Consider the following 26,557-nt stretch of genomic DNA (forward strand, 5'->3'; position numbering starts at 1 on the left):
TTCAGTCTTGTTCAGTCTTTTTTCATTTTGTTGCACTGTCTGGGAGTTTTTGTCTACATTGTCCTCCAGCTCACTGATCCAATCTTCTGCTTCCTCTAACCTGCTTTTAATTCCTTCTACTGTGTTCTTCAATTCAGAGATCGTATTCTTCATTTCCTCCTGGCTGTTATCGATAGCTTCTATGTCCTTTTTCATGCTGGTGTAATTCTCAGTAAGTTCCTTGTAGTTTTTCTGGAGTTCTTTGTAGTTTCCGCTGAGCTCATTGAGCTTCTCCATAATCCATGTTTTGAATTCCACATCTGATAGTTGGCTCCCTCTTTTTCATTTAGCACTCTTTCTGGGGATTCTACCTTTCCTTTCAATGGGGGGTTGTTTCTCTGTCTCCCCATTTTTGTGACTCCTATTGTTTGTTGGTGCTTCTTAGAATGATCTGCACTTTCTGGACCTGCCCCTGGTGGCGTCAGATCCTGTACCAACTAGGCAGCCTGTTGGAGACTTCCAGGGATCTACTGCCTTTGTCTGTCTTCTTTAGTTGTTAATCTATTCAATCTGTGATTAGCTGTCAGACTTAAGGACCATGGGTGCGGCAGCTTAATTCCTGTAGGCAGGGCTTTTGCTTCCCCTCAGGCTGACGCCACTTGGAGGGGAATGGTCTACCTGCAGTTTGGGGATGAGTCAACACTGGGACCCGGCCGGCGGCTTCCCCAGCTCTCCCCTCAAAGCCACCACACCAAACTCTCCCCAAGCGTCTCCAGTTCTGTCTGCCTTCTCTCCGCTCGAGCCCAGGGTAAGTGGGGGCAAAATATTTTCGTATGTGATCCGCTTAAGAGCGCTTTTTCTCCAGCTGTTTCTCTCCGGCTAGCAAGAAACCCTGTGGCTTTTCACTTTTCTCAGCTGGATACTATTTTACTTTCCACTCTGTTGCTGTAGGCTGGGAAGCTCAGCTGGGGGTTTAGACCCTGCCCTTCTCAGGGGGAACCCTTGGCTGCTGAGCTGTTTCTCAGTCCCTTCAGTTGCCACCCGTGTGAGCCCAGCCAGCCCTTCCGCATCTCCACACTCCCTACAGGTCACGTTGTGATGTAGCGGCCTTTTCTGTCTCTCCGTGGTTATAAGACTTCTCTCCAGCTAGTGTTCAGTTGGTTATTCCAGATGATTTCTCCAAAATTAAGTTGTAAATCCAGATTAGTTCTGGGAGGAGGTTAGTGTATCTTCCATTTACTCCTCCGCCATCTTGTTTCTCCTCCACTTAGCATTTTATTTAAATGGTACTAGCTACTGCCAGTTGTTGTAGATATTAAATTGGCTAATGCTGTTGCATAATAAATTACAGTGGTCTCCATTATCAGTGGCTATGGGAAACTAAACCAAGGATAGTACTGAACCCTATATATACTATTGTAACAAAGTAAAATGCTTGGCCTCTCCAACTCTATCATGTTCAATCCTGTTTTGTTCCCATGGCCTTCAGGCTAATAACCTCTGCTTTGTTTTGCTTATAGACATGCTAATAATGCATTAAAGCAATTCTGCTTGAGGCTTGAGTTTTACAGACAGCCCCTTACCAGAAGGCATCTCTCTAGAGGAGATAAGGAAGGAATGTACAAAAATAATTATTGTTTACCAAGATTTGCATTAAAAAAAAAAAAAGATTTTCAGGAACCTCTTGACCATACTCACATCAACTAGGGTCTACAGACTAAACACATCTTCCTCTTCCTTAGACCTCTGCTGGCACCCCATGTCTGCACGTCATCAGTCACCTCTTGCCCCTTTTGTTTTCCCTTCCCTAGACATAATAGAAGCCTGAATTTGTACTATCTTAAGATGGACTTGAGGCACCACTAGGTTTTCTATCTTCTCCATTTGCCTTCTCAATCAGTAAACATTTCCTTACTTCAAAGTCTGATGTTTTGAGTTTTGGCCTTTTGAAGCATCAGGCACATAGACTTTGGTCTGGTACCACTATGGTTGGTTGGTTTTTTGTTTTTGTCTTTTTTTTAATTATAGTTTTTCCTATATATACATACCTATAATAAAGTGTATGAATTAGGCACAGTAAGAGATGAACAAAATAACTAATAATAAACTAGAACAATTATAACAATATTTTGTAATAAAAGTTATATGAATGGCTTTGAGGCCATCATGAAATAAGATAAGGATTACCTGAACACAAGCACTGTGATGCCACCACAGTCAGTCTGATATCCCAGATGCTTACCCAGTGACTAATTGGCAAGTGGAAAACACAGCATGGAGATGCTAGACAAAGGGATGATTCACCTCCTGGGTGGGGTGAAGGCAGAAGGTGCAATAGTGCATCTTGCTACTCAAAATGGTGCATAAATTTAAAACTTATGAATTGTTTATATCTAGAATTTTCCATTTATTGTGTTTGAATTACGTTTGACCACAGGTAACTGAAACCATAGGAAACAAAATGCCACAGCCAAGCTGTTGAAAACAATAATAAACATATATTATCTTTGGTGGTTTCTATGGATCAAGAATTTAGGAGAGGTTTAGCCAGGTTCTGGCTTAGTCTCTCTTAAGGTTCCAGGCAGATGTTGGATTTCAGAAGACTACAGTCCTCTGAAGGCCTGACTGGGGCTGGAGGATCTGCTTCCAAGACAGCTCACTCCTGGCTGACAAGTTGGTGCTGATTTTGACAGAAGTCTCAGTTCCATGGAGTCCTTTCCTCAGGGCTGCTTTAGTGTCTTCATGATATGGTGGCTCACTTCCTCCCGACTGAGCAAGACAGAAGCTCCAATGCCTTTTGTGACCTGGTCCTGAAGATCACAAGCTTTTACTTCTACCTCATTCTATTTCTTAGCAGCCAGTCACTAAGTCCTGCCCACATTCAAGGGGAGGAAGATGGAGCTTTACTTTTTGAAGGGAAGTGAGTCAAAGAATGTGCAGACATATTTTATTTGTTTTAAAGAATTTATTTCTTTTTAGAGAAACGGGAAGGGAGGGAGAAAGAAAGGGAGAGAAACATCAATGTGTAAGAGAAACATTGATTGGATCGTTTGCCTCTCGCATCCCAACCAGGGACCAGGCCATGTGCCCTGACCAGGAATTGAACTGGCGACATTTAGCTTTGTAGGACAATGCTCAACCAACTGAGCCACACCAGTGAGGGTGCAGATGTACTTTAAAACGACCATAGGCTCCCAATTGTCTGTTCCAACTTATATTCCCATCAACAATGTATATACATTCCCACCTTCATAAACCAACATTTGATCTCATCCAATTTTATATTTTGCCATGTTGATGCTAACAAAGACTCTCCTTGACCAAACTTCCATCAGTCTCTTCTGAGCCCCCTTATTTTTATTTTTATTTGTTGATTTGAGAGAGAGGAAGGTGGAAGGAGAGAGAGAGAGAGCGCGACATCAATTTGTTGTTCCACTTATTTATGCATTCATTGATTGTTGTATGTGGTCTGACTGGGTTTGGAACCTGCATCCTTGGTGTATTCAGACAGTGCTCTAACCAACTGCCCTACTCAGCCGGGGCTGAGCCCTCTTTTTGATGAGGCCTCAGCCTTGGTCCCCATCCTGTCTCTGCTCTGCCTAGGTCAGTCTTAGCAAAGAATTCTGCTAAGTTAGTTTAGGGAGAATCTCCCTACCCTTGATGTCTCATCTTGTAATTTTACATCCATGGACCCCTTGAGTCTGATCCTTGGGTATAAATCCCCAGCTGTCTTTGCTATATTCAGAGTCGAGCCCAAGCTCTCTCTCCTACTGACATACCCCTGTTAAAACAGTTTTCCTGAAGAGTCTTTCTTACTGTTTTAACAAGTGTCAAAATAATTTTTTTCTAACAATGTGTGAAAATGTGGTATGTGATTTGCATTTCCTGATTGTTAATGACATCGAACTCAACTTCCTTTGTTTACATCTACTGGGACTTCCTCTTCTGGGAGTTTCCAGTAAATATCTTTTATCATTTTCTGGCTGGTTGATTTTCTAATTATTGATGTTTAGATATGCCTTATACATTCTGGGTAATAATCTTTTTTTAAAAGATTTTATTAATTTATTTTTAGAGAGAGGGGAAGGGAGGGAGAAAGAGAGGGAGAGAAACATCAATATGTGGTTGCCTCTCATGTGCCAGCTGGGGACCTTGCCTGCAACCCAGGCATGTGCCCTGACTAGGAATTGAACCAGCAACCCTTTGGTTCACAGGCCGGCACTCAGTCCACTGAGCCACACCAGCCAGGGCTGGATAATAATCTTTTGTCTTTCATATGTTGCAAATATATTCAATGATATATTTTGTCATTTGCATTTCTTTTACTTTCACTGTTATTGATAATTCTCTCAGATATTAAATTATTTCTTCTCATTTGAGTGTTATCTATTCATGTCTCCTTCTGTATTACTATTGGGATCTTAATATCTTTTCTTATTGTTCTGTATGAATATTTTATATACCAAGACTACTTACCACTTGCTGTCAAATTTGTTGCAAAAGTTTACTCAATTGTTTTTTGTTTGTTTGGGATGGCTGTGATCAAATCGTTTTGCAGATGAGTGTGTTTGTCTTTTCCTTTGAGGTATCTGCATTTGGGTTGAGGCCTTGAAAGTGTACCATTATCTATACCAGTCCTTTAGCCAGTCGGTTTTTTATTTCTCTCTATTCCAATTCCCTTAACCTGTTTTTACTTAGTACCTTATTGAGTGCTAGCCCTGTTCTAGGTGTTGGCAATACAGCGTGAAGCAGCAGATGGCAAGTGTGTACCCTTTGGGAATGGTAACACACCCATGGGAGGATGCCAGATTATCTTGCAAACTGCAGCTTCTGAGGCCTCAGCTTATCTTGCTGCTACTCCCCTCCTTTGGAACATTCCAGTGGGGGAACCAGTGACTTGATTGGGGTGTATTTTGAGATGATGGTCCCTCTAGTTCAGAGAACACTGGAGAATGTCCTCTCCCTTTGTGAGAAACACTCACAATAAATCACCGGGACACAGGACTTGAGCAGCAAAGCAAGGCGTTTATTTACGAGTCTGCAGTCAGGTGCACCGCCAGCCAGGAGCATGTGCGCACGAAGTAGACAAATAAAACTGATTTTATACTAACATGATTAGCTCTCCCTCCCTAATGCGACTAACTCCCCCTCCCCTCTCCTTCTCCCGTTTCTCCATTACTAGTTAATCCGGGTTCACAATCTAATGCAATTAACTACCTAATTAAGGATGTGATTAATTAAGGGTAATCTAGGTATAGGTCTGTCTCCAATTTATTTGCAGTTATCTAGCTACATCTTCCCATTTCTCTGTGTTTGGTGATGACATTCTTCCTCCTTTTCATCCCAGAGATATGTGTGAGGAGCTGTGGAATGCATCTGTTAATTATCTCCTACTGGTTTGAGAGTCACTGGCTTCTTTATCCCTTACACCCTCAATCCTGGCCAGGCCAGCACCCCACCTTCTTATGGCCTCCCCCAACTACTCATCCTTGCCTTCCCCACCCACTAGCTCCTCCCTCCTTCCCTGAAGGTGCTCCCCTTCAGTCTCTCCCCCTCAAACTGTGGTCCCATCTGCCCTCATCTGAGAGGCCAGTCCTATCCCTGCAGTTTTCCTGTCCTTACCTCCTTTCACACCTGTCACAGTAAGCTGGCTTTTGCTACCTCAAGGAAAGGGCTCCTGTGAACACATCAAAAGCCTCCCTGTTGCAGATCCAAGGACTTTGCCTCCTCTATTCTCCGGGGCCACCCTCACACCTGGCCCCACTGGGCCTTTGAGATCGCTCCTCCCATTCCCTCTGTGGGTTCTTGCTCTCTGGGTGCCCTCTGGAAAATCAGTGTGCCTCTTGCTCTGCCCTCAACCCTCTCCCTTTTTCCCCATACTTGTTCTGGCTTGGTGCATCACCTCCAGCTAAAGTGCATGATATGCCTATGACTTCACCTCTAGCCTGACTGCTCCAGAAAGGCCCTCAGTGGGACATCTGCAGACTCCTTACCCTGCCCTGAGCAAAGGTGGGCCTTGTCTTCCCCTAAACCTATTCTTGCTCCAGCCTCCTTGTGACTGGGGTAGTCCTACTGTCTCCCTCCATTACTTGGGCTCACCACTCCTCATCCATCACTCATGTGTACTAGGGAACCTGTCTCCTTTGCAGATCTCCAACCAGAATTGCCCTCTGTCCTCACTCCCTGCCAACCAGAGACAACTTCCCTGCTGTCCTCTTGCTCCACTTTCTCCCATTCTCCAGTCCAGGCTCTGCAACCTATACAGGCATCTGCCTGCCCTGGCTGAAGGCTGCCCTCGGTGACACATCCACCTCCAGAAGGCAGGGTCTGGTCCTCAACTTTCCTGTCAGACTGCGAGAAACGCTCACAATAAAACACCGGGACACAGGACTTGAGCAGCAAAGCGAGGGTTTTATTCACAAGTCTGTAGAGTCAGCTGCACCGCCAGCCAGAAGCATGTGTGTGCGAAGTAGACAAAGAAAACTGGCTTTATACTAATGCAATTAGCTTCCCTCCCTAACGTGATTAGCTCCCCCTCCCCTATCCTCCCCTGTGTTTCTCCAGTAATGGTTAATCCAGGTTCACAATCTAACACAATTAACTACTTAACTCAGGGTGTGATTAACTAAGGGTAATCTAGGTATAGGTCTATCTCCAACTTATTTGCAAAGTTATCTAGCTACATTTCTGTGTTTGGTGATGATAATCTTCCTCTTTTTGATCCCAGAGATATGTGTGAGGAGCTGTGGAATGTCATTTCCTTGCCCCTTTTCCATGATTCATCTGTTAATTATCTCCTTCTGGTTTGAGAGTCACCAGCTTGCTTCTTTGTCCCTAACAAGACTTGTAACAGAACCTTTGGGCTGCTCTGATTGAAACAGAACCCACAGGCCATTTAGTTAGGGGCCTGATTGCCTGCCACCAGAATTACAACTCTCAGTACTAGAGTTTAGTGAAAAGAAAAAAAGAACTGTTTATTTAACAGTTAAATAGATTTAGATTATTTGCAGATTTCTGTTTTGTTTTATGTTCTTTAAAATACCCACAAACACATAGTTCTGCCTCCCCCTACCAAACCAGGCCAGCCTTAGAAAAGTCGGAAACACCGTGTCCCTACTTCCTAGGCACAGTTCAGCTTTACCAGTAGCTGCCAATCACTCAAATCTGATTGGGGAGGTCCTTTCTGTGCTGTGGTGCCCTCCAGCTCTCAATGCAGAACCGCCTGGATTCTCAGCCTCTTTGTAAACTGCCTTCTTCCTGCAAACCGCATGGATCTCCTCTCCTTCTCAAAACTGCATGGCGAGAGCCTCTTAAAGCGGCCTGGAGAGCCCTCTCAAATCCGCATGGAGAACTCAGCCTCTTTAATCCACATGGAGAAGGCCCTTTCACCAAGCCACATGGAATGGGCACGAGAGAGGGAGAGCGAGAGACAGAGAGCCAGAGAGACCGAGAGGGTAAGGGAGAGGGAGAGGGGGAGACCCAGCTAAAATGTCCGAAGCTGTCATCTGACGCAGTGGGTGTTGCAACCAGTTCTGACCATTCACAGAACCCTACACAGGCTCTGTAGGCTCCTTCCGTACCATCCCACAGTTCAACACTGCTCCCATCTTCTTGGGCCTTGGAAGTATCAAAGCCATTTTGCATAACAAAGATGCTAGCAACTAGCCCCAGGCATGCAAAGGCGTCTTAAAAGCTGCTTCCTTTTCCCCATCCCGCAGCCACAAATTCTGGGGTTTGTTTTTGGACACCCGTTTCTGTAACAGACTCAGAAACTCCTGGCAGCCTCTTGACCACTCACTTCCCCGGATCTCAGCTCCATGCCCTTGCTGACACTGTCCCATTCCTGAAATGCTTTTCCCACTCCCCAAAAGTCCTTATCTGTTACAGGACTGGAGGTGGGGGGGGGGGGTCACCTTTTCAAGAAAACCTTCGCTGAAGCCCACTCCCATTGGGAACCTCTGTTCCCAGAGGCTGAGCCTATTCTTCTGACCCTTGCCTGTACCCTCAGACAGTTCTCTGGATTCAGCCAGAACAGTGCTTCTCTTTCATTTATTGTCTCCCTCTTCTACATTCCCCTTGACTTTTCTTTTTTAACCACGGGCCACCTGGCAGACTGGGACACCCTGGCCTTGTCTATCACAAGGCTCTGCTGGCTCTAACCACTGGACACGCCCATTACGGATGAGCCTCGGAGGATGGGGCCCTCTTGAAGATAAGGCGGAGAAAAATGAATGCCAAGAGCCTCCCCAGCAGGGAACAGGCCTTTGGGCTGGGAATTGGATTTACACCAGAATCCCAGTAAACAGGAAAACACCTGTTCACACTGCTGTGTTTATCTCCTCTTAACATCCAGCAGAGGGCAGGCGACCAACAGTCACAGACGATATATGGGACTCAGGGAAGGAGGGAGTGCGGGGAGTAGGAAGGGAGAAAGAGAGGGACGTATACATAAAAGTGTAAGTTCGAGCGGGAATAAAGGAGGGAAAAGAGAGGAAGAGAATGAATGCTGAATGAGAGAAGGCAATAAGAAAGGGATGAAGAGAATAAATGAGGGAGGGAATGAGTAAGGCGGTAATAAGTGGGGAAGGAGAGAGGGAACGAGGGAGCGACCGGGGAGGAAAGGAGGAAATGGGTTTACAGGGTGCGACCGTCACGTAAAGGCATTCCCTCTCTTATTCAACCGTTCTGCCCCGCCGTGTGCCTTGAACTGTGCCAGGTGAAGAGACGCACGGTCACCCAGGCGGGCGGGTGGGGGGCGTGTCTCTCTGTTGAGCCGAGTCCTGATCCGCGGAAGGGCGGCTGCACGTGGCTGCGGGTCGCGGGCCGCCCCCTACCGCCTCGCCCAGGGTCAGACCCAGCACTCACGGCCCCATGCCCCCAGCTTTGGTCTCCGCCAGCCCGGCGCAGGGCGCCTGCGCGGTGCTACCACGTGATGTAGCTAAAGCTCCGCCCCGCGGCCGCCTGCCCTCCCGCCCCCGCCTCCCGCGAGTGCGTCCTCCGCTTACAGCGGCTCCAGGTGAGCTGCGAGGAGCGGGCCAGGAGGGCCGGGCGGCGGAGATCGCGGACTGCAGGGGACTGGCGCCGGGTGAGGGCGTGGGTCCTGGGCGAGGAGCGCGCGGGTCCCAGCGGTGCGGGGGCGGGCGCGAACGGGAGGCAGGGGTTGGCGGCCTGAGGAGAGCCCTGGGCCTGACGTGGCGGGGGCGCGGCGGGCGGGACCCTCTGGTGCTGCGGGGCCCAGAGCGGGCGCTCGCTGAGGTTCGGGGCCTTCTCGCGGCAGTAGGGCCCTCGGGGCTCCTGGCCCTCTTCCGGCCTTGCTGCCCGCAGCGGGTTCGGCGCGGCCTTCACGACTGCGACCCTCGCCGCTGCGCGGGCGCATCCTGCAACAGGCAGGCAGGTCCGAGCTGGGCTACCGCCGCCTGGTGTGACCTTGGACCTCCGCCTGCGAGCCGAGCCTCAGTTTCCTCAGCCGCGCGCCCGGGCCGAGGGTCGGGGTCCCGGGGGTTGTAGCCGAGGGAGCCCAGCCTCCCCAGCTCGCGCTGTTTCTTGAGAGAAGTCGGAGATCGCGCTGTCGGGGCGATCTCCGATCCTGAAGGAGCGTCCGCCAGTTCTCACTATTTCCAATCTTGGGCGTGCTGGAGCCTCGAGGCCACCACCATCTCCTCGGGCTGCTCCCTCGGGCCTCCCTCGCGCCGGGCCTCCATGGGGCCCAGCCGGGGCCACAGGTTCGGCGCGCCAAGACGCTCCAGCTCTGCTTTCTGGGAGACTCATTCCAGAGCGCCGTGGAGTCGGCACCCATACGATGGCTTCTCTGTCTGGAAATTAGGACCCACCCCATCCTCTCCTCTTCTGAGCTGTTCCTTCCCCTTTATTGCAGACCTGGCTTTATGCTGCCAGGGGCTGAGGTTTTTTGAGGGCAGGAACTGTTTTGAAGCCCTACAGAGGAGTAGGTGCCTATTTAATAGTAGATGGTTTGAGTTGAAAATTCATCAAAAATGCTTTTGACTCTCATTCATGAGTTCAAAAATTCATTTTATGTCCTTCAGTTTGTATCTAATTGGGACATAAAACTTCCTGCTTCCCTCTGCAGCTCTGAACAGCACAGAATGCGGGGACTTGCTCCTGATGACTAGAATGTTATGGGGGGCGGGGGGAGGATCTTAATCTAGGGAAGGAAGACTTCCTGAAAGAGTAACTCCTGTGAAATGAATAGAAGGGAGGGTGCCACCTAGGGAGATCCTAAAAGCATTCTTTATTTCAGAAAAACAAGCATGGGGGGAGGTATCGCAAAGGATGTACTGCATTCCACTTAAGTTTTTATGATTTTGCCAATTACCAAAATGTAGTTACACTGTGGGATGTTGTTCTTCAACCTTGTTGTTGTTCAACTTTTAATTTAACAAAGATTAAAACGAAACTATTGGCCCTGGCTGGTGTGGCTGTTGGTTGGAGCATAATCCCAAGGTTGCAGGTTCGATCCCTGGTCAGGGCACATACCTAAGTTGTGGATTTATCCCCAGTCTGGGCATGTATGATCCCTGTATGGGAGGCAGCCCTACGTGGATGTTCCTCTCTCTCTGAAAGCAATGAAACAATGTATTTGGGTGAGGATTAAAAATCAACACTACTGGTGAGGTCAACAGTGGCTGGAATCAGGTTCTCATACTTTTGCTGGTGGGAAATAAATTGGTACATTGTCTGTGTAGGGTATTTTGGCAACATCCAGTAAAATGACATACACTAAAATTAAAATGATTCAGCAGTTCTGTATCTAGGAAATTTTCCTGGGAGAAGTGCATATATGGCACGTCTCAGTGATTTTAAGTGCAAAATTGTTTGCAATAGTAAACAATCAGAGGAAACCCAGATGTTCAGTAAAATATGGTTATCCATACAATGGACTGTGGGAGGTATGCGAAGTTATATGTATACAAGAGCTAATAAAAGGGTGGGGGGTATGTAAAATGACAGATTCTGTGATTCCACGGGTACCTCCTGGAAGGGCTTTAGGGAAAGAATTGTAGTTTCCTATGGGAGAGGATCTGGTTGGGCCTTAGGTGGGAAGGAAATTTAAATTTCAAAATATACTGTACCATTTTGTGCCTTTTGAATTTGAATCACATAAATATTACAGATTCAAAAATGAGTTTGAGAATTCAATTGTTAAATATTTCACAGTGATAAAGTACAGATAATAACACACCACCTCTCCCTATCAGATCCTAATATTTTGTCTTGGTTTTTTTGTTTCTATTTTTTAAGAAAATTCCCTTTTTCCTTCCTGGAGATAATCATGACCCTGAATTCCCATAATGCATCTTTACTATTTTATACCGTAGCACCTATCTGTAAGTGTTGTATGTGTTTTCAAACTTTTTGTGAAGGAAATTGTACTACATGTATTCTGCAATGTGCTGGGGGGTTTTGTCTGTGTGGCTTTGAGTTTTCTCCACGTCGACTGCAGTTTGAGTTCTAGTTTGCTTATTTGCACTGTTGTCTAGTGTTCCGTGGAATCACTGCTAATGGCAGGGGACAGGGTAAGGAGTGTTTTGAGCCAGATCACTGGGAACCCCAAGTAAGAGGCAGTAGGGAGCCAGCATTTGAGAAGTAGGTGGCACACTTGGGTGCTTTGAGGAGTTGGGGAGGATGTGGCAGTTGGAAGGAAACCAGTTGGGGTGTCATTGCAGTGGTGGCTGTGGAGGAATAAAGGGATGGCCATCTGAGATGGACGCATGGCATTAAAGGATCTGGTAAAACACAAGGGCTATCCTTCTGTCCTAGACAGGAAAAGAAATCATTGCAACCGTGAGGTTTCTGACATGGAAAAGGTGGCTATGCCAGTAACAAAACTAGACCAATTGGGAGGACTGCTGGCTGGATTAGGAATTGAGTTGGAGGTGCGATTGGGAATCCAGGGGAAGTTCTTGGGAAAGAGGGGTGGGCTTGGACAGGGTGTGCTGGCTAAAGGGAAGAGGTCAGGAAAGGTGGGAGGAGTCGCCATAGGGCAGAGTTTCCAGGCAAGAGAGGTAGGTCTGTACCGGTGGGGAGAAAGGAATGTGTGGGCAGAGGCCTACTTAGAAGCCAGCCCGGAGGAGAATTGAGCATGTCTGAGCATGTTGTATGGGAAGCGGTTTCTGGGAGAAAAGGAGGAAGCCATGAGGGGATGGGTGCCATTTTATGCCGTTTGAATTTGACACGTGAATATTATCAATTTAAAAATAAGTTTGAGAACTCTTAAATATTTTGGCAAATTTTGTAGTAGAATCTATTTTCTAGTTTCTCTTGTAAAGACAGAGTAGGGAATTGGAGAATAAACATTTAGGAGAGGGGATAGCGGAGTAGCTGGAGGTGGGGAAGGCAGATGTTCAAGGCCCTGTGGCAGGTGGCCCCTCTCAGCCTCTGGCTGGCTGTGCCGTGCTGTGCTCTGGAGAGCGCAAAGCTTGGCTACACCATGTGGTACAGGACTGGCCGCTCCCTGATCTGGAACAGCTTCTGCTTCGTTCGGAGTGCGTGGCCAAAGTGTGTTTGCAGCAGGTTTGTTTCACTGATGAGTTTCTGAGCCTCCTAGTCAAATCAGTTTTTTTCCCCACTCAAATTAGTTTTTTTAAAGCGTGCTGACTCAAGTTATTAGAAGGTAACCTTGAATTCTTCTTTAAAGATTTTTATTTATTTATTTTTAGAGAGGGAGAGAAACATAGAAGTGAGAAACATCAATCTGTTGCTTCTTGCATGCCCCCAGCTGGGGACTTGGCCCACAGGCCAGTGCTCAGTCCGTTGAACCATACCAGCCAGTGCAGTAACCTTGAATTTAAAACACAGTGTAGATGATCTTGAATCTCAGTAAAGAAGGCAGGTAGGTCCTGGACCTCCTTTGGGGCTCCTGACCACCACTCAAGCCTGTTAACAGTTTTTTAAAATAACCATTACCCTTTATCGAGCACTTACTATGTGCCAGGCACTTTGCTAAGGCCTTGTACATGTGTGTTTTATTAAATATATAATTCACCTCCAGATAACATCTTAATGAGGTAAATGCTATGATTATCCCTATTTCATAGAAGAGCAAATAGGCTCCAAGAGAAGTCACTTATTTCAGGCCACACAGTAAGCAGATTTTGGGGGAGATTGATGTTGTAGTAACTACCTTTATGTTCCTGGGCTTGTGAGAGAAAACAGAGTAGTCAGTCACATTAGCTATTCTTGGCAAAGATCCCACCTCCTTCAAGGTGATATTAGCCACTTTAGTGGTCCTAGGACAAATATGGGGAGAGTGCCTCACTAGAGAACCAAGTGCCTGTTGTAATTTTTATGCATTCATTCTTGCATGGAGAAACTCAGTTTTTTTCTTTCTCAATGGGAGAGAGGAAGAGCTCTTGAGAACCCAGTCTGTGCCGACTCTTTCTGTTCATCTTTTACTATTTCCTGTTTTTCAGTTGAGCAACCTGAGGCTCAGGTTGATCCTTTGGTGAGTCCAAGGTGGGGCGGGAGCTTCAATTTAGGTTGGTCTGCTCCAGAACCCTTCCGTTCCACGGCAGTGCTGAAGGAGACACAGTGGAATGAAGACTCTTGGCAATGAAGGGACACAGGTCATCAGAGAGAAGGTCCCAAGTTTGGACAAGTGGTGGGAGGAGAGAGGGAATTAGAGTGTTTGAGAGTACAGAAAGCACAGGTAAGCTGGACGGAGGAACAGGAGCTCGGTGAGCAGCCGGTGCCGCTGAGAGCGAAGCTAGTTAGTTGTACACGGCATGGTGCTGCCTCCCTGGCTCATTCCCCATCCCTTCTGTCTTGCCAGCTGACATCCAAGGTGGTGAGGTCTGGTGTGGTCAGAATGGCAGAGGAGCAGGAGTTCACCCAGCTATGCAAGTTGCCCGCGCAGCCATCACCCCCACACTGTGTCAACAACACCTACCGAAGTACACAGCATTCCCAGGCCCTGCTCCGGGGGCTGCTGGCTCTTCGGGACAGTGGCATCCTCTTCGATGTAGTCCTGGTGGTGGAGGGGAGACACATTGAAGCCCATCGCATCCTGCTGGCTGCATCCTGTGATTACTTCAGGTGAGTTTCATACACCTGTCCTCATAAATAAGATAATAGGTCATCCTGGCTTCACTGGGCAGATGTGTTGGCACTGACATGACTGGGCCGGAGCAGCCGGCCAGAAGCTGCCAGGTGCCCTCTTCACCGTTAGCTGCTCCTATTGCTTGTTTTGCCACTTGGTCAACAGCCAGAGACAGAAGAGGTCTTAGGGTTTGTTTTTCTTTTAGCTGTTTGTCTCGAGGGCATGTTCTCTTTTTTTGAAGATGATATGCTTGGCTTTATTATGATAGTAATATTGCACTTTATAAATAAATTTTCTGCTCTAAGTATAAGATCTTGGTGTAAAACAGATTTTCTTTCAACTTTACTCTGGCTTTGCAACATTTCATTTTGAAAAATATCAAATTTGTGGGAAAGTTGAAAGAATAGTATTATAAACACCTGAATACCAGTTTGTTAACATTTTGCCGTATTTGCTTTCTCTCTACGCACGTTTTTTAAAAAGATATTTTGACACTTTATATCTCAATCTTTCAGTGCCATATCTCTCCCAGCCCCCCTTCGCCATGCTGTTCTTATACTGCTGATCGGAAGCTCACACACATGAGCCCTGGTCACTTCTCAGGACCTGTGGTCCCTGTGGGTGCTGAAGCCAAGGCCAGGTGATTTGTACTGTATACACATGGTCCACATAGCTATGTGATGTGTGGAGTGACCCCTCTGTGCCCTTGCCTGGCCATATACCTCCTGACTCACACCCTCTCACCCCTTGGTTTTCAACCTTTGACCCTCTGGGGTCTCCCATGGCCTCCTGTGTGACCCCCATCCCAGCACTTGGCACACTGGGAGGAATTGGTGCCTTTGTCTCCATTTCACACAGTTGAGATGAGGCTCAGAGGGGGTGAACTCTACCCATGGCCTCCCGAGTCCTTCCATTTTGTCTTGAAGTCTCCATTGTAGTTCTCATTATTAGGAACCTCTGAGCAAAATATTTTTTTATGGTTTAAGTGCCTTCTGGTCTCTAGGAGCTTATGAAGAGTGACTCAGTGGTACGTTGGGGCAACATGTGCAGGGACAGCAATGTCCCTTCAGTTCACTGGGGGGTTCTGCTGATGCCTTTACTAAGCTTTGAGTTGACATACAGGACTTATGGCCGTGTGACGTTCCTGAGAGCCACCTACCTAAAAGGCCCAACACTGGGACCCTTTCAGCAAGGGACACCCAGCTTAGGGCCTGTGAGGGAGAGCCAACAGGACTGTAGAGCCAGGACTTCCTTAATGCACCCTCAAAGCCCTTCAGGCTTGAACTCCTCTCCCCACGGAGGCCTTCCTGACTCACTGTTATCCATCCTTTCTAAAGGGCAGTTACAGCCCTGGCTGGTGTGGCTCAGTGGATTGATCGCCAGTCTGTGAACCAAAGGGTCACCGATTTGACTAAATAAATAAATAAATAAAAGCTCATTCACAGACACTATCTTTCCCTATTTGATCAAAAACCTTTTATGGCTTTTCACATCCTCCAGGAGCAATTCCTAGTCCCTTCCACAGCCACCCTCAGGCGGGCCTCTCACAGGAAGTGTTTCCCTCTTAGGCGTGGTCACTCTGCATGTTAAACACACCCCCTTCCGTTGGGAATGCGAATGGGGGGGATGACAACTTAGGGAGAACCCAGACTCATCTCAGACATATATATATGACATAGATCATTCTCAAGCTTTAGCATGTTTATTATTGGATTCAGTTTAAAATAATGAATTACCATTTTTTCCTCCCAGTGAGACTGGTGAAAATGTGTTGTGATGCAGGGTTGAGAATCGCCACCCAGATCATGCAAGTTAGTGGGAGGGGCCCCTGGCCCAGTCTCCTCTTCCACTGTTTGCCCACCTGTCCTCAGGGGAGCCCTGCAGTTTGATGGACTGTTGTCCTGTCATGCTCTGGGCTTTCCTGCCTGTGCTTTTGCTGTTATTCTCAGCAGTGCTGCCCTTCTCTGTCTTTCCTTCCCTGCAGAGCGTTAGTTATCTCCTTCCAGGCGCAGTGGAGGGTCCTCCTCTCTGGGGAGCTTTCCCAGTTGTCCCTCGCCTTCCCCAGCCTCTGGCTCTCAGGGCTGGTCCTCCCTGCAAAAGGCTGACCCCTGGTGGGCAGAGAGTTGAATTGCCCTTGTCCTGGGAGGCACCCCCACCCCCCACCTCTGCAGGAAGCCTCCATTGGTGCACACGCATTGAAAGGTCAGACTGCACCTAAGGTCTTTTTTTGGCTTGTTTCAATAACCGTCCACTGCATGACATTTTTGGCTCCCATGACCCAGTGTTCACCTTACCCTCTGCTCTCCTGGGCTGGTTCCCATGCTTCTCCCCACCCCTGTGTCGGAGGCTGTATACAGCCTCCCTGGGCCATCTCATCCCTCCCTTAGTGTTGTTTCTTTTTCTTTTTTTAATTGTTATTTATTGATTAGAGAGAGAGAGAGAGAAACATTGATTTTGTTGTTGCACTTATTTATGCATTCACTGTTTAATTCTTTTATGTGCCCTGGCTGGGGAACCTGCAACCTTGGCTTATCAGAATGATGCTCTAATGAACTGAGTTACTCAGCTGGGAGCTCCCTTAGTTTTCATATCATCTGTAAATTATAAGATAGACTACCTTGCTCAACTTAGTGCCTGTGATTTTGAAAATTTCGATAAAATTGATTATTTTCTAGAAAATATAAATCGACAGACTTTACCCCCAGAAGAGAAAGTTGTATTCTCCACAAAAGCAGGAAGCTCAGCCCTGGCTGGAATGGCTCAATGGATTAAGTGTCAGCCTGTAAACCAAAGGGTTGCTGGTTTGATTCCCAGGCAGGGCACATGCCTGGGTTGTGGGCCAGGTCCCCAGTTGGGGGTGCTCAGGAGCAACCATACGTTGATGTTCCTTTCCCTCTTTCTCCCTCTCTTCCCCTCTCTCTCTAAAAATAAATAAATAAAATCTTTAAAGGAAAAAAAAAAAGGCAGGAAGCTTGGGTGTGTCCTGGGGGAAGTTGTGCCTTTTAGGAATAGACTCAAATGCCATTTAGACTTTTCCAGAGCAGAGAAAAAGAGAGTTTCAAAATTTTTTACGAAAGTTATATACGTTGATATCAGACTTGGACAGACAGCAGACACAGAAAAGATCAACTGGTTTTGAATGAAAGTGAAATATCCAGTGAACCCCGGGCATATGGCTCTCCACTGAACCTGCTGTCACTGCAGAGCAGCAGAGGCTGGCCTAGGAGGGCTTTGTTCTTAGAAGAAAGCTAATTCCATGTTAGGGAATCTCTCTTACGATGTAAGGCTAATCAAAGGTGACCCAGCATCTGGCCATCTGCAAACCAGGTGAGTGGGCATGTGCTAACATTCAGCACCCATTCCTGCAGCTCTTGAACCTAGTGAGGTGACATATTACCCCTGTAATATGTCACTGTGACTTTTTTTCAATTTATTGATTTTAGAGAGAGAGAGAAACATCAGTTTATTGTTCCACTTATTTATGCATTTGTTGATTACTTCTTGTATGTGCCCTGACTGGGGATCAAACCAACAACCTTGGCTTATTGGAAGACACTTGAACTAACTCAGCTACCCAGCCAGGGCTGCAAGGCAACTGTTTTCAAACATTCCTATTCATTTATACACTGTTTGTTTTTGCATTTACTAGTCCATAATTCTGAAACCCTCAAAACTCTAAAATTGGAAGTTTTTTTGTTGTTCCACTCTGTTGCTAAAACTTCCTAAGTATACAGAGGTCTCCCAGAGCTATTTTTGTTTATGGATAGCTGTCCAGTCATTGATTTTTGTGGAGAAAGAGGGAAACTGGGTTATCCTACATTGCCATTTTTTCTATGAGTTTTTTTTTATTTTATTTTAATATTTTATTTATTTTTAGAGTGGGGAAGAGAGGGAGAGAAATATCAATGTGTGGTTGCCTCTCACGAACCCCCAACTGGGGATCTGGCCTACAACTGAGGCATGTGCCCTGACTGGGACTTGAACCAGCAACCCTTTGGTTCTCAGGCCGGCACACAATGCACTGAGCCATACTAGCCAGGGCTTTCTACAAGTTTTTTGTTTTTTGTAAGTGTGGCATAAATTCACTAAACTACAGAACTTCTGAACTGATATGAGGCTAATGATATTTTTATGCTACTTAGTATGAGTCCTTATATATTTTGCTTTGGAAATATTAAGGTGCATGGATATGAAGTGCTAACCCAGACCCCACTGGGGTATGACTGTCCTATAGCAAACATACAGTGTTTCTTCAGCTGAAACCATCTGAATTCTGAAACACACCTGGCCTCAAGAGTTTAGAAGAAAAATGGGGAGGGGGGATTGGGCACTAAACATGCTGACGTAGGAAATGTTCCTTCCATTGCACATCAGAGGCAGCTCACTGGCCCATGTGACATTTGGTTGTGACATCCAAGCAGTAGAGGTGGTCCTCGTTCTCCTTGTGCTGCAGAGTGTTCTTTGGTGTCTGAGCTCTCCACTTATTTGGTCAGCATCCTGCTTCTGGATACTCAGTGAACTTTTTTAATTTTAATTTTAAAATATAAAATATATCATACTAACCATTTTAAGCATACAGCTTAGCGTAGTGTTAGAGTATATTCACATTGTTGTGCCTCCAGTCTCCAAAACTTTTTCATCTTGCAAAACTGAAAGTCCCCATTTTCCCCTGTCCCCAGCTCCTGGTAACCACCATTCTTTCTGTTTTTATGAATTTGATGACTCTGGGAACCTCTATAAATGCAATCATATATTTGTCCTTTTGTGACTGGCTTCTTTCATTTAGTATAATGTCCTCAAGGTTTATCCATGTCGAAGCATGTGTCAGAATTTCCTTCCTTTTTAAGTCTAAATAGTAGTTTATTGTATGGTATGCTACATTTTGTTTAACCATTTGTCTATGGATAGAATAGACACTTGGGTTGTTTCTATCTCTTAGCTATTGTGAATAATGCTACTATGAATATGGGTGTACAAATATCTCTTCAAGACATTGCTTTTCATTCTTTTGGATATATAACCTAGGAGTGGAATTGCCGGATCATATGGTAACTCTCTACTTAATTTTTTGAGGAACCACCATACTGTTTTCCAAAACAGCTACACCATTTTACATTTCTGCCAGCAGTTATGAAAGGGTTCCTCTGCATCTTTACCAACATCTGTTCTTTTGTTTTTTGATAGTGACCGTCCTAATGGGTATGAGTTGTGAACATGTTTTATATTTTTTTCTCTTTTTAAGGTTTTATTTTGACATAATTTTGGTGTTACAGTAAAAGTTGTCAGAATATGGAAAAAAAATATCCATAGTCAATTAAAAACAACAAAAACAAAAAAAGGAGTTGGATATGTATTGTAATTTTTTCTTGGCCTTTTTTTCCCTCCTTAACTCATTTTGAAAAATGTCAATCTTACAGAAAAGTTGAAAGAGAGGTATATGAACAACTGTGCCCTTTGCCTAGATTCATCAGTTATTAACATCATTGCCATGTTTACTTTGGATTAAGTTGCAGATGTAACAGTCTTTCTCAAAATACTTCAGTGAGCCTCTAAGAAAAAGGACCTTCTTTAACATATCTATAATGCCATTATAAATTTAAGAAAATTTATAATTCTTCCATAATTTAATCTGATACTGAGTTCATATTTAAATTTTCTTGGTTGTCCCCCAAATGCTTTATATCTCTTCCCTCCCCCTTCCATTCAGGATCCAATCAAGATCCATGTATTATATAGATCCTTTCTTAAGGTGATAAAATATACCTGAGTCAAGCCAAGTACCCTGTCTTGCTGGGGGGAGTTGGGGTCAGTGCCCAGCATCAGCATTCCCACTCTTAAAAGCATGGACGTGTCAGGCCCACAATAACACAGTCCTGGAAAGTCCTGGACAGCTGGTCGGACTGCCCCAAAGAGTGAGTCGAAGTACCTTGGAGTATGGGAAAGTACCCAGGGGGGCTGCATGTGGAGTAAAATGTCTAGGAATAAATGTGACACGTGTGTGGGGAGATGACCTCCACAAAAAGACGCAGAGGCTGGCCTGATAGAGACAGGCCTGCTGTGTCTATTACACACATGCTAGCTCTCTCTATCAACCTAGATATTTAGCGTGTTTCCAATAAAAAAATACCAAGAGGGTTTATTGGGGGGAAATTGCACAAACTGATTCTAAAGTTCAAATTTAAAGCAAGTGGTGACTAGTAAATTGTGGGAAACAGAAGTAATGAAAGGAGACTGGCCCTGCCTATATTAATACATATTATAAAATCAAAAAATTTGAGGTAGAAAAATGAAATTCAGCTCGTCCAAAAATGATTGCTACAGCTCTGGCTGGTGTGGCTCAGTGGATTGAGCACCAGCCTGCAAACCAAAGGGTCGCTGGTTCAATTCCCAGTCAGGGCACGTTCCTGAGTTGCAGGCCAGGTTGCCAGTTGGGGGCAGTACTATCAAAGTGTAAATGTATATAAAGCCTTTGTCCCATCAATTGTTTTTGTAGGAATTAATCCTTGCAGTCACATAAGCAAATGTTGTGGGGATAGAACCATCCATTGGGTGAAAAAATGGGAGATTAGAAGTAACCCAAGTGCACCCCAGCAGGAGTGGGTTAAGTCAATTATGATAACCTTTACAGGGAGAGGGCAACACTGTGTATACCAATAAGGATCCATTTCCAAGGTGTATTAAGTCCAAACATTGCAGGTATGTGGACTGCCTCTGGTGATAGAGCTGCCCTGGGGAGGGGAATGAGGGTCAGAAGCAGAGGAGGGAGACAGGCTTTTACCCTTTTGTATATTTTAAGTCTTGTACTATGTGTGTGTATTAACCTAGTTGAAAAATAAACAAACTGAAAAATAGCTCTCTGTCATCTCTGTTACTGACTGCCATATTTTAGCCCTGATTCCTACCCTGACCACCAGCTTCTTCCCTCTGAACACCTAATTAGCTCTCCACTAGGATGCCTCATGGGTGTATCACACTGATGGGGCCACAGTGGGACTCCCATTGCCCTCTCAGACGCTGTTCCTCTCAAGTCCCCATCTGCCCAGCTGGCTGCACCATGACCCCAGTCAAGAGCCTGATTCTTCCCATGCTCTGCTAGATTCAGTCTGTCAGCATGTTCCCTCCAATCCCTTCAGCTATAGCTCTCCACCCATGTGACTCTTGCCAGGCCTAGAGGACCCTTCCCGCCTCTCTAGCCCCTCCACTCTGGCCAACAGCACCCGAGGTTGAAGGTAGTCAGCTCACATCACCCTCCTGAGTAAAATTCCCCGACAGCATCTCATTGTGCTCGGATTTCAGTCTCGACTCTCCCCTGCCCTGGGGGTAGCAGGTCCTGGCCCTGTGTCACACCTTCAGCTCACTTCCTCGGCCTTGTGTGCCAAGCTTGTCCTTGCCGGGAACCTGGAACACTCTCCCCTGCCTGATGAGGTGCTGCTCAGTCTCATCTCAGTTCCTCACGGGAAGCCCTGCCTGCCCCACATTGCTCCACACCACCTGTTTTCCCAGTCATGCTCTCCTCCATCTGGCGCCCTGTTCAGTCCTTTCCAGCATTCCCACAATCTGAAGTACTTGGTTTCTCTGTTTGCCATTTTCCCTTGCATTAAACTCTGTGCATACAGGAATCTTGCACATTACTTGTTACTTCTTTTCTGTTCTTGAATAGTACCTGGCATTTAGTAGGTGCTCATTGGGTATATACTGAATGGGATGACTTGCTGTTTCCCATTCATTCATTCTTTCACAGCAATATCTGGGTTGCTGCTGTGATCCAGGAAGCATACTAGCGGATACAGCAGGAAGCAAGCCAGACAGGGCCTCTGCCCCTAGGAGGCTCACCTGTAGCTCCCTGAGGCATATGAAACAGGAGACAGGGCAATTTCTAGGATGGTTGCCCAAACTTGGTCAGGAGTCTGTGGGTCCCTTCTGTGGGATAACTCAGTGTTCAGACTGAGCCAGTGTCCTTTCACACACTGATGTTAGGTCAGCCCGTTTCTTGCTCCAGATGCTCATGCTCATTGTAGTAGCCTGGGCAGGTGTCCCAGTTAGTATAACTCCACTGTCTCGTGTTTTCACTTTGCAGGGGTATGTTTGCTGGGGGATTAAAGGAAATGGAGCAGGAAGAGGTCCTAATCCACGGCGTGTCCTATAATGCAATGTGCCAAATTCTGCACTTCATATACACTTCTGAGTTGGAGCTCAGCCTGAGCAATGTCCAGGAGACGCTGGTTGCCGCCTGCCAGCTTCAGGTGAGGCTCACTTCGTTGGAGCAAGGCAGACTCGTACCTAGGTGTGGTTTCCCTGAGTGCCTGCTGGACAGTGGCGTGAGGGTGGGTCAGGCAGGAAGGGCATGAGGCAGTAAGAGAGCTTGTGGAGTGGGCTGGAGGCTCCCAGGTAGAGCCTGGCTTGACCAGCTCTGGACACTGAAGCAGAGCTGCTCTGAAGGTCTTCAGATCCAGGGTCCTCCTCTGCCTTTGCCCTCTGCTTTTCTGCTGGTTCCTTTCCCTCTTTCTGCATCTCCCTGTCACTGAAAAGGTCCCGCATGTAAAAAAGTGGCTGAAGCCAAGCCTGTGACATCCTGCTGGTGCTGGTGCTGGCATCTGGCATAAGTGAACTTCCCCGAGTATTGCCACTTGGGCTCTTTGTGCCCATCCTCTCCACTTGGTCTCACTGACCCCTGAAACTACTTTTCCCTTCATTATTGAACTTAAATACTTATTTTCCTACGGAATGGAAAAAGTTTTCTGAGGCTTTGACAAATGTGGCTTAAATTTTAGAAGACTGCATTGACACTTGACAGTGTTGGTGCAGTTACACAGGCTGGGCCTGCAGTGCTTTGGTCCTGAGAGCTGCCCCGCAGACAGCCTGACTGGGCTTGAGACGTCTCTTTCTACACTTCTCGAAAGTGAAGCGAAATGCTACACTGAATTCATTATCCTGACACTTTTTTCAGATCAGAGTGCATTTAGGGCAGTCAGAAAAAAGACAAGTCAAAGATAAACCAACCTGTTCAGGGCGTCTGGAGGCCCACCCTGCACTTCCTGAGCCCTTACCCTCAGAGCGGTGGGTGGGAGGTGCTCAACTCCTGCTTGTTTGGTTTGAGTAAGGCTTGCCTGGCTGTACGTGACAGACGGGTGGGCTTGAGCCAGGGTGGCCTTTATGAAGAATTCCCCGCCTTCTTTCATTCAGGGATACCTGTCTTCTGTCCCCACATCCTGGTCATTTTTGCTTTGCAGACCCTCACCCAGTTCTTGCAACTCCTAAGTCTCATATTCAGCTGTCCACTCAGGGGTTCACTGCTGGCATAGTCTCCTCTTCACTGCATGCTCCTCTCCCTACTTCCCTGGTCTGTGTCCCGGGACCCTTCCGCCAGAGCCTCCCTGTCTCCTTGAGCCCTTTCATTTTCATTGCCTGAGTCCAAGTTTGAACAAGTCATCCTACTGAATATTACCCGTAGCTATCTCTGTCCTCTGTTTCCATGTCCCCATCCTTGCCCTCCATTTGTACCTCCCAGCTGGCCCCTGCCTCCTCTTTGAATCCATCATGCATACCAATACCACACCATCTTTCAAAACACCACTTTTCCTTTTCCACCCATCAGCTCACAGACCTGCTGTCTCCCCAGGTCACTTATGGCAGAGGTTTGGCCAGTGCTGCTCAGCACCTCCAAGGTCATTCTGGGGGACAGCATGGGAGAAGGAGTCCCCACTTCACCTTGAGCAGCCCAGCTCTGTTTTGTTTTATTTTTAATATATTGGGCCTCTCCACAATGGTATTTTTAAAGTAGGTTTTACCTGGCATAGCAGTTCCAAGTCCATAGACTCATCAGATCATGTTTGTTCATGTAGCCACTAGCTGTTGGTGGCTTCCCCACACCCCCCCCCCCCATGCTAATGCCCTGTGCTAGACTCTTGGTGGTGTCCCCAGGAACCGGGGTCTGAATCCCAGCGAGGCCTCCTCCACTGAGTCACCCCCAGCAAATGAGTTCTGTCTGCTGAGCCTCTCGTGGGGCTCCTGCCTGGGGTAAGCCTGAAGTGATTCCTCTGTGAGATTCCACCTGGCACGGTCCTTGTGTAGGAGGCTTTGGTTCTTTTGGAGCTGCTTCTCCAGGCCCACTAAGGGCAGTTTGCTCTCACCTTTTACCCGAACCTGATCCTCGGTGTCCTGCCCACAACAAATCAGAAGTGCTGTTTTAGGAAGAAGAAGAAGCACAGCAGAAGTGCAGCCTAAAAGAGAAAACAAATGGTCGAATGAAGACTTGGGACCTAGCAAAGCACTCCGGGGATATTTCATGTGGGGAAATACGTGCCTGGCACTTTGCAGGTTTCCATTCAGCCTTTTAACATACTACCTGGCAAGTACTAAATGTCTTGGATCAGACAAAATAAAAATAAAATGATTTTAAATGTTTATTTTTAAGCTTCAGATGCTGGCAGAATTGCTCTATGGGCACTGGTCATTTTGTTGATGATGCTGGATTAGTGAGGTATTCCTGTTTTAAGCGAAATTCCCAAGTCCTGTTTTTCTAAAGAATTGAGCAGTATCTGGGCAGCTTCCCCTAGAGCCCTTCCTGTCTCCTTTATTCTGCTTTGGTCATTTAGCCACAGGATTTCCCTGGGGCCCAGTTCTCAGCTCCCACCTCAGTGTCGTCCTCTCTCTTGCCCTCCTTCCAGCCTACTGGGTCCTCTGCACAGTTGGAAAGGGAAGGTGCCACCTGGGAGCTCCCTTGCTATTGAGTCGAACAGGCCTCTGCTCAGGCAAGACAGCTTTCAGCTTTTCAGGAACTCAGTCAGGTTCCCAGGATGGGTGCTGAGTGGGTGTTTGGGAGTGCCCTGCTGGTGGCTATTAGAGTATAGGTAGCTTGGGGCCTTTCTCCTGGGCCAGGTGACAGGTTTCCTGGGCCCTAAGCTTTGTCTGGGCCTTCAATTGAGGGGGTTGTGGCAGGAGAAAGGAGCCAAATGTCTTCTAGAGAGCCAGGGGTCAGGGTGGGAGTCCCAGGTACATTCCAAACCAGGGACAGCTGACATGGTGGCCATGGTGCAGCTTCCAGCTTCTCTGGAGATCCAGTATTTTTGATCTAAAAGGCAACTGACGTATATCCGGGGTCCACTCTGTGCCAAGGAGTTCCTATGCATGATGTTACTGTAATTACTCCTCTCCACTTTATCCTTGTTTTATAGATGAGGAAGCGAGTCTCAGAGAGCATAAGAGCATTCTGCAGATCACGTCCGAGCCAGGACTTAAACCCAGTCCACCTGCAGTGAGCCCTAGTTGTCTCTAGTGCTGGGGAAAGGGACTGCACCAGCCTCTGCTGCAAGAAAGGTTGGGGGTGGTTGGGGGGGGCCCGCTTTAGAGGACAGCCATGTAAGCCATGTAACTGTCGTGACTGTGTTCTCTGCCCAGACACCATTTCCCAGGCTTGAATGAGTCTTGTTTTCTTCACAGATCCCAGAAATCATCCACTTCTGCTGTGATTTCCTCATGTCCTGGGTGGATGAGGAGAACATCCTTGATGTCTACCGGTTGGCAGAGCTATTCGACTTGAGCCGCCTGACCAAGCAGCTGGACACCTACATCCTTAAAAACTTTGTGGCCTTTTCAAGGACTGATAAGTACCGCCAGCTCCCTCTGGAGAAGGTCTACTCCCTCCTCAGCAGCAACCGCCTGGAGGTCTCCTGCGAAACTGAAGTGTATGAGGGTGCCCTTCTCTACCATTACACGCCAGAGCAGGTGCAGGCAGACCAGATCTCAGTACATGAGCCCCCGAAGCTCCTTGAGACCGTGCGGTTTCCCCTAATGGAAGCTGAGGTCCTCCAGCGGCTGCACGACAAGCTGGACCCCAGCCCACTGAGAGACATAGTAGCCAGCGCTCTCATGTACCACCGGAACGAGAGCCTGCAGCCCAGCCTGCAGGGCCCGCACACAGAGCTGCGGTCGGACTTCCAGTGCGTCGTGGGCTTCGGGGGCATTCACTCCACTCCATCCACTGTCCTCAGTGACCAGGCCAAGTACCTGAACCCCTTGCTGGGAGAGTGGAAGCATTTCACTGCCTCTCTGGCCCCCCGCATGTCCAACCAGGGCATCGCGGTGCTCAACAACTTTGTGTATCTGATCGGAGGGGACAACAACGTCCAGGGATTCCGTGCTGAGTCCCGATGCTGGAGGTAAGAAAGGGCCCCTGGCTGTGCCTCCATCTGAGGGTGATGCTGTGCTGAAGGAGTCATGGGCTCAGGAGAGCTGGCTAGGGAGTGGGCTCTGCATAGGCACATTACCATGGTCCAAGGTGGTCAGCCTTTTATATTAACCTTGTGCTTGTTGGGGTAGCCCTGTTTGTGGAATAAATTCCAGATTAATTTGGAGAATGCAGACAGCAGTGACATAAGGAAAAGGGAGCTTGGAATACTTTCTTTCTCTCTTGTCCCCTTCTCAAAAGCACACTATCCTGGATCACACCCTGCTGTCTTGTCAGTGAGGGGCTGGGTTGTGAGTCTGTACTTAGCTAAGCATAGGGGAGGAGAACCCGTGGCA

General features: G+C 47.2%; 1 protein-coding gene across 2 annotated transcripts in view; it reads left to right on the plus strand.

Annotated features, from left to right (window-relative positions):
- Positions 1–8,938: 8,938 nt before the first annotated feature.
- KLHL22 (kelch like family member 22) overlaps positions 8,939–26,557 on the plus strand; it is a 33,868-nt gene continuing 16,249 nt past the window's right edge. Inside the window, exons 1-4 of one of the 2 annotated variants that reach the window (XM_090257924.1) lie at positions 8,939–9,064; positions 13,769–14,031; positions 22,113–22,278; positions 25,475–26,193. In XM_090257924.1, coding sequence (XP_090114050.1) covers positions 13,805–14,031; positions 22,113–22,278; positions 25,475–26,193 — 1,112 coding nt within the window. In that variant the 5' untranslated portion in view covers positions 8,939–9,064; positions 13,769–13,804. The remainder of the gene's footprint in view (positions 9,065–13,768; positions 14,032–22,112; positions 22,279–25,474; positions 26,194–26,557) is intronic. The other variant, XM_090257925.1, reaches the window with a different exon arrangement.

This window comes from Furipterus horrens, unplaced genomic scaffold (genome assembly GCF_987537825.1).
Source record: "Furipterus horrens unplaced genomic scaffold, mFurHor1.1.pri manual_scaffold_11, whole genome shotgun sequence".
NCBI lineage: Eukaryota > Metazoa > Chordata > Mammalia > Chiroptera > Furipteridae > Furipterus > Furipterus horrens.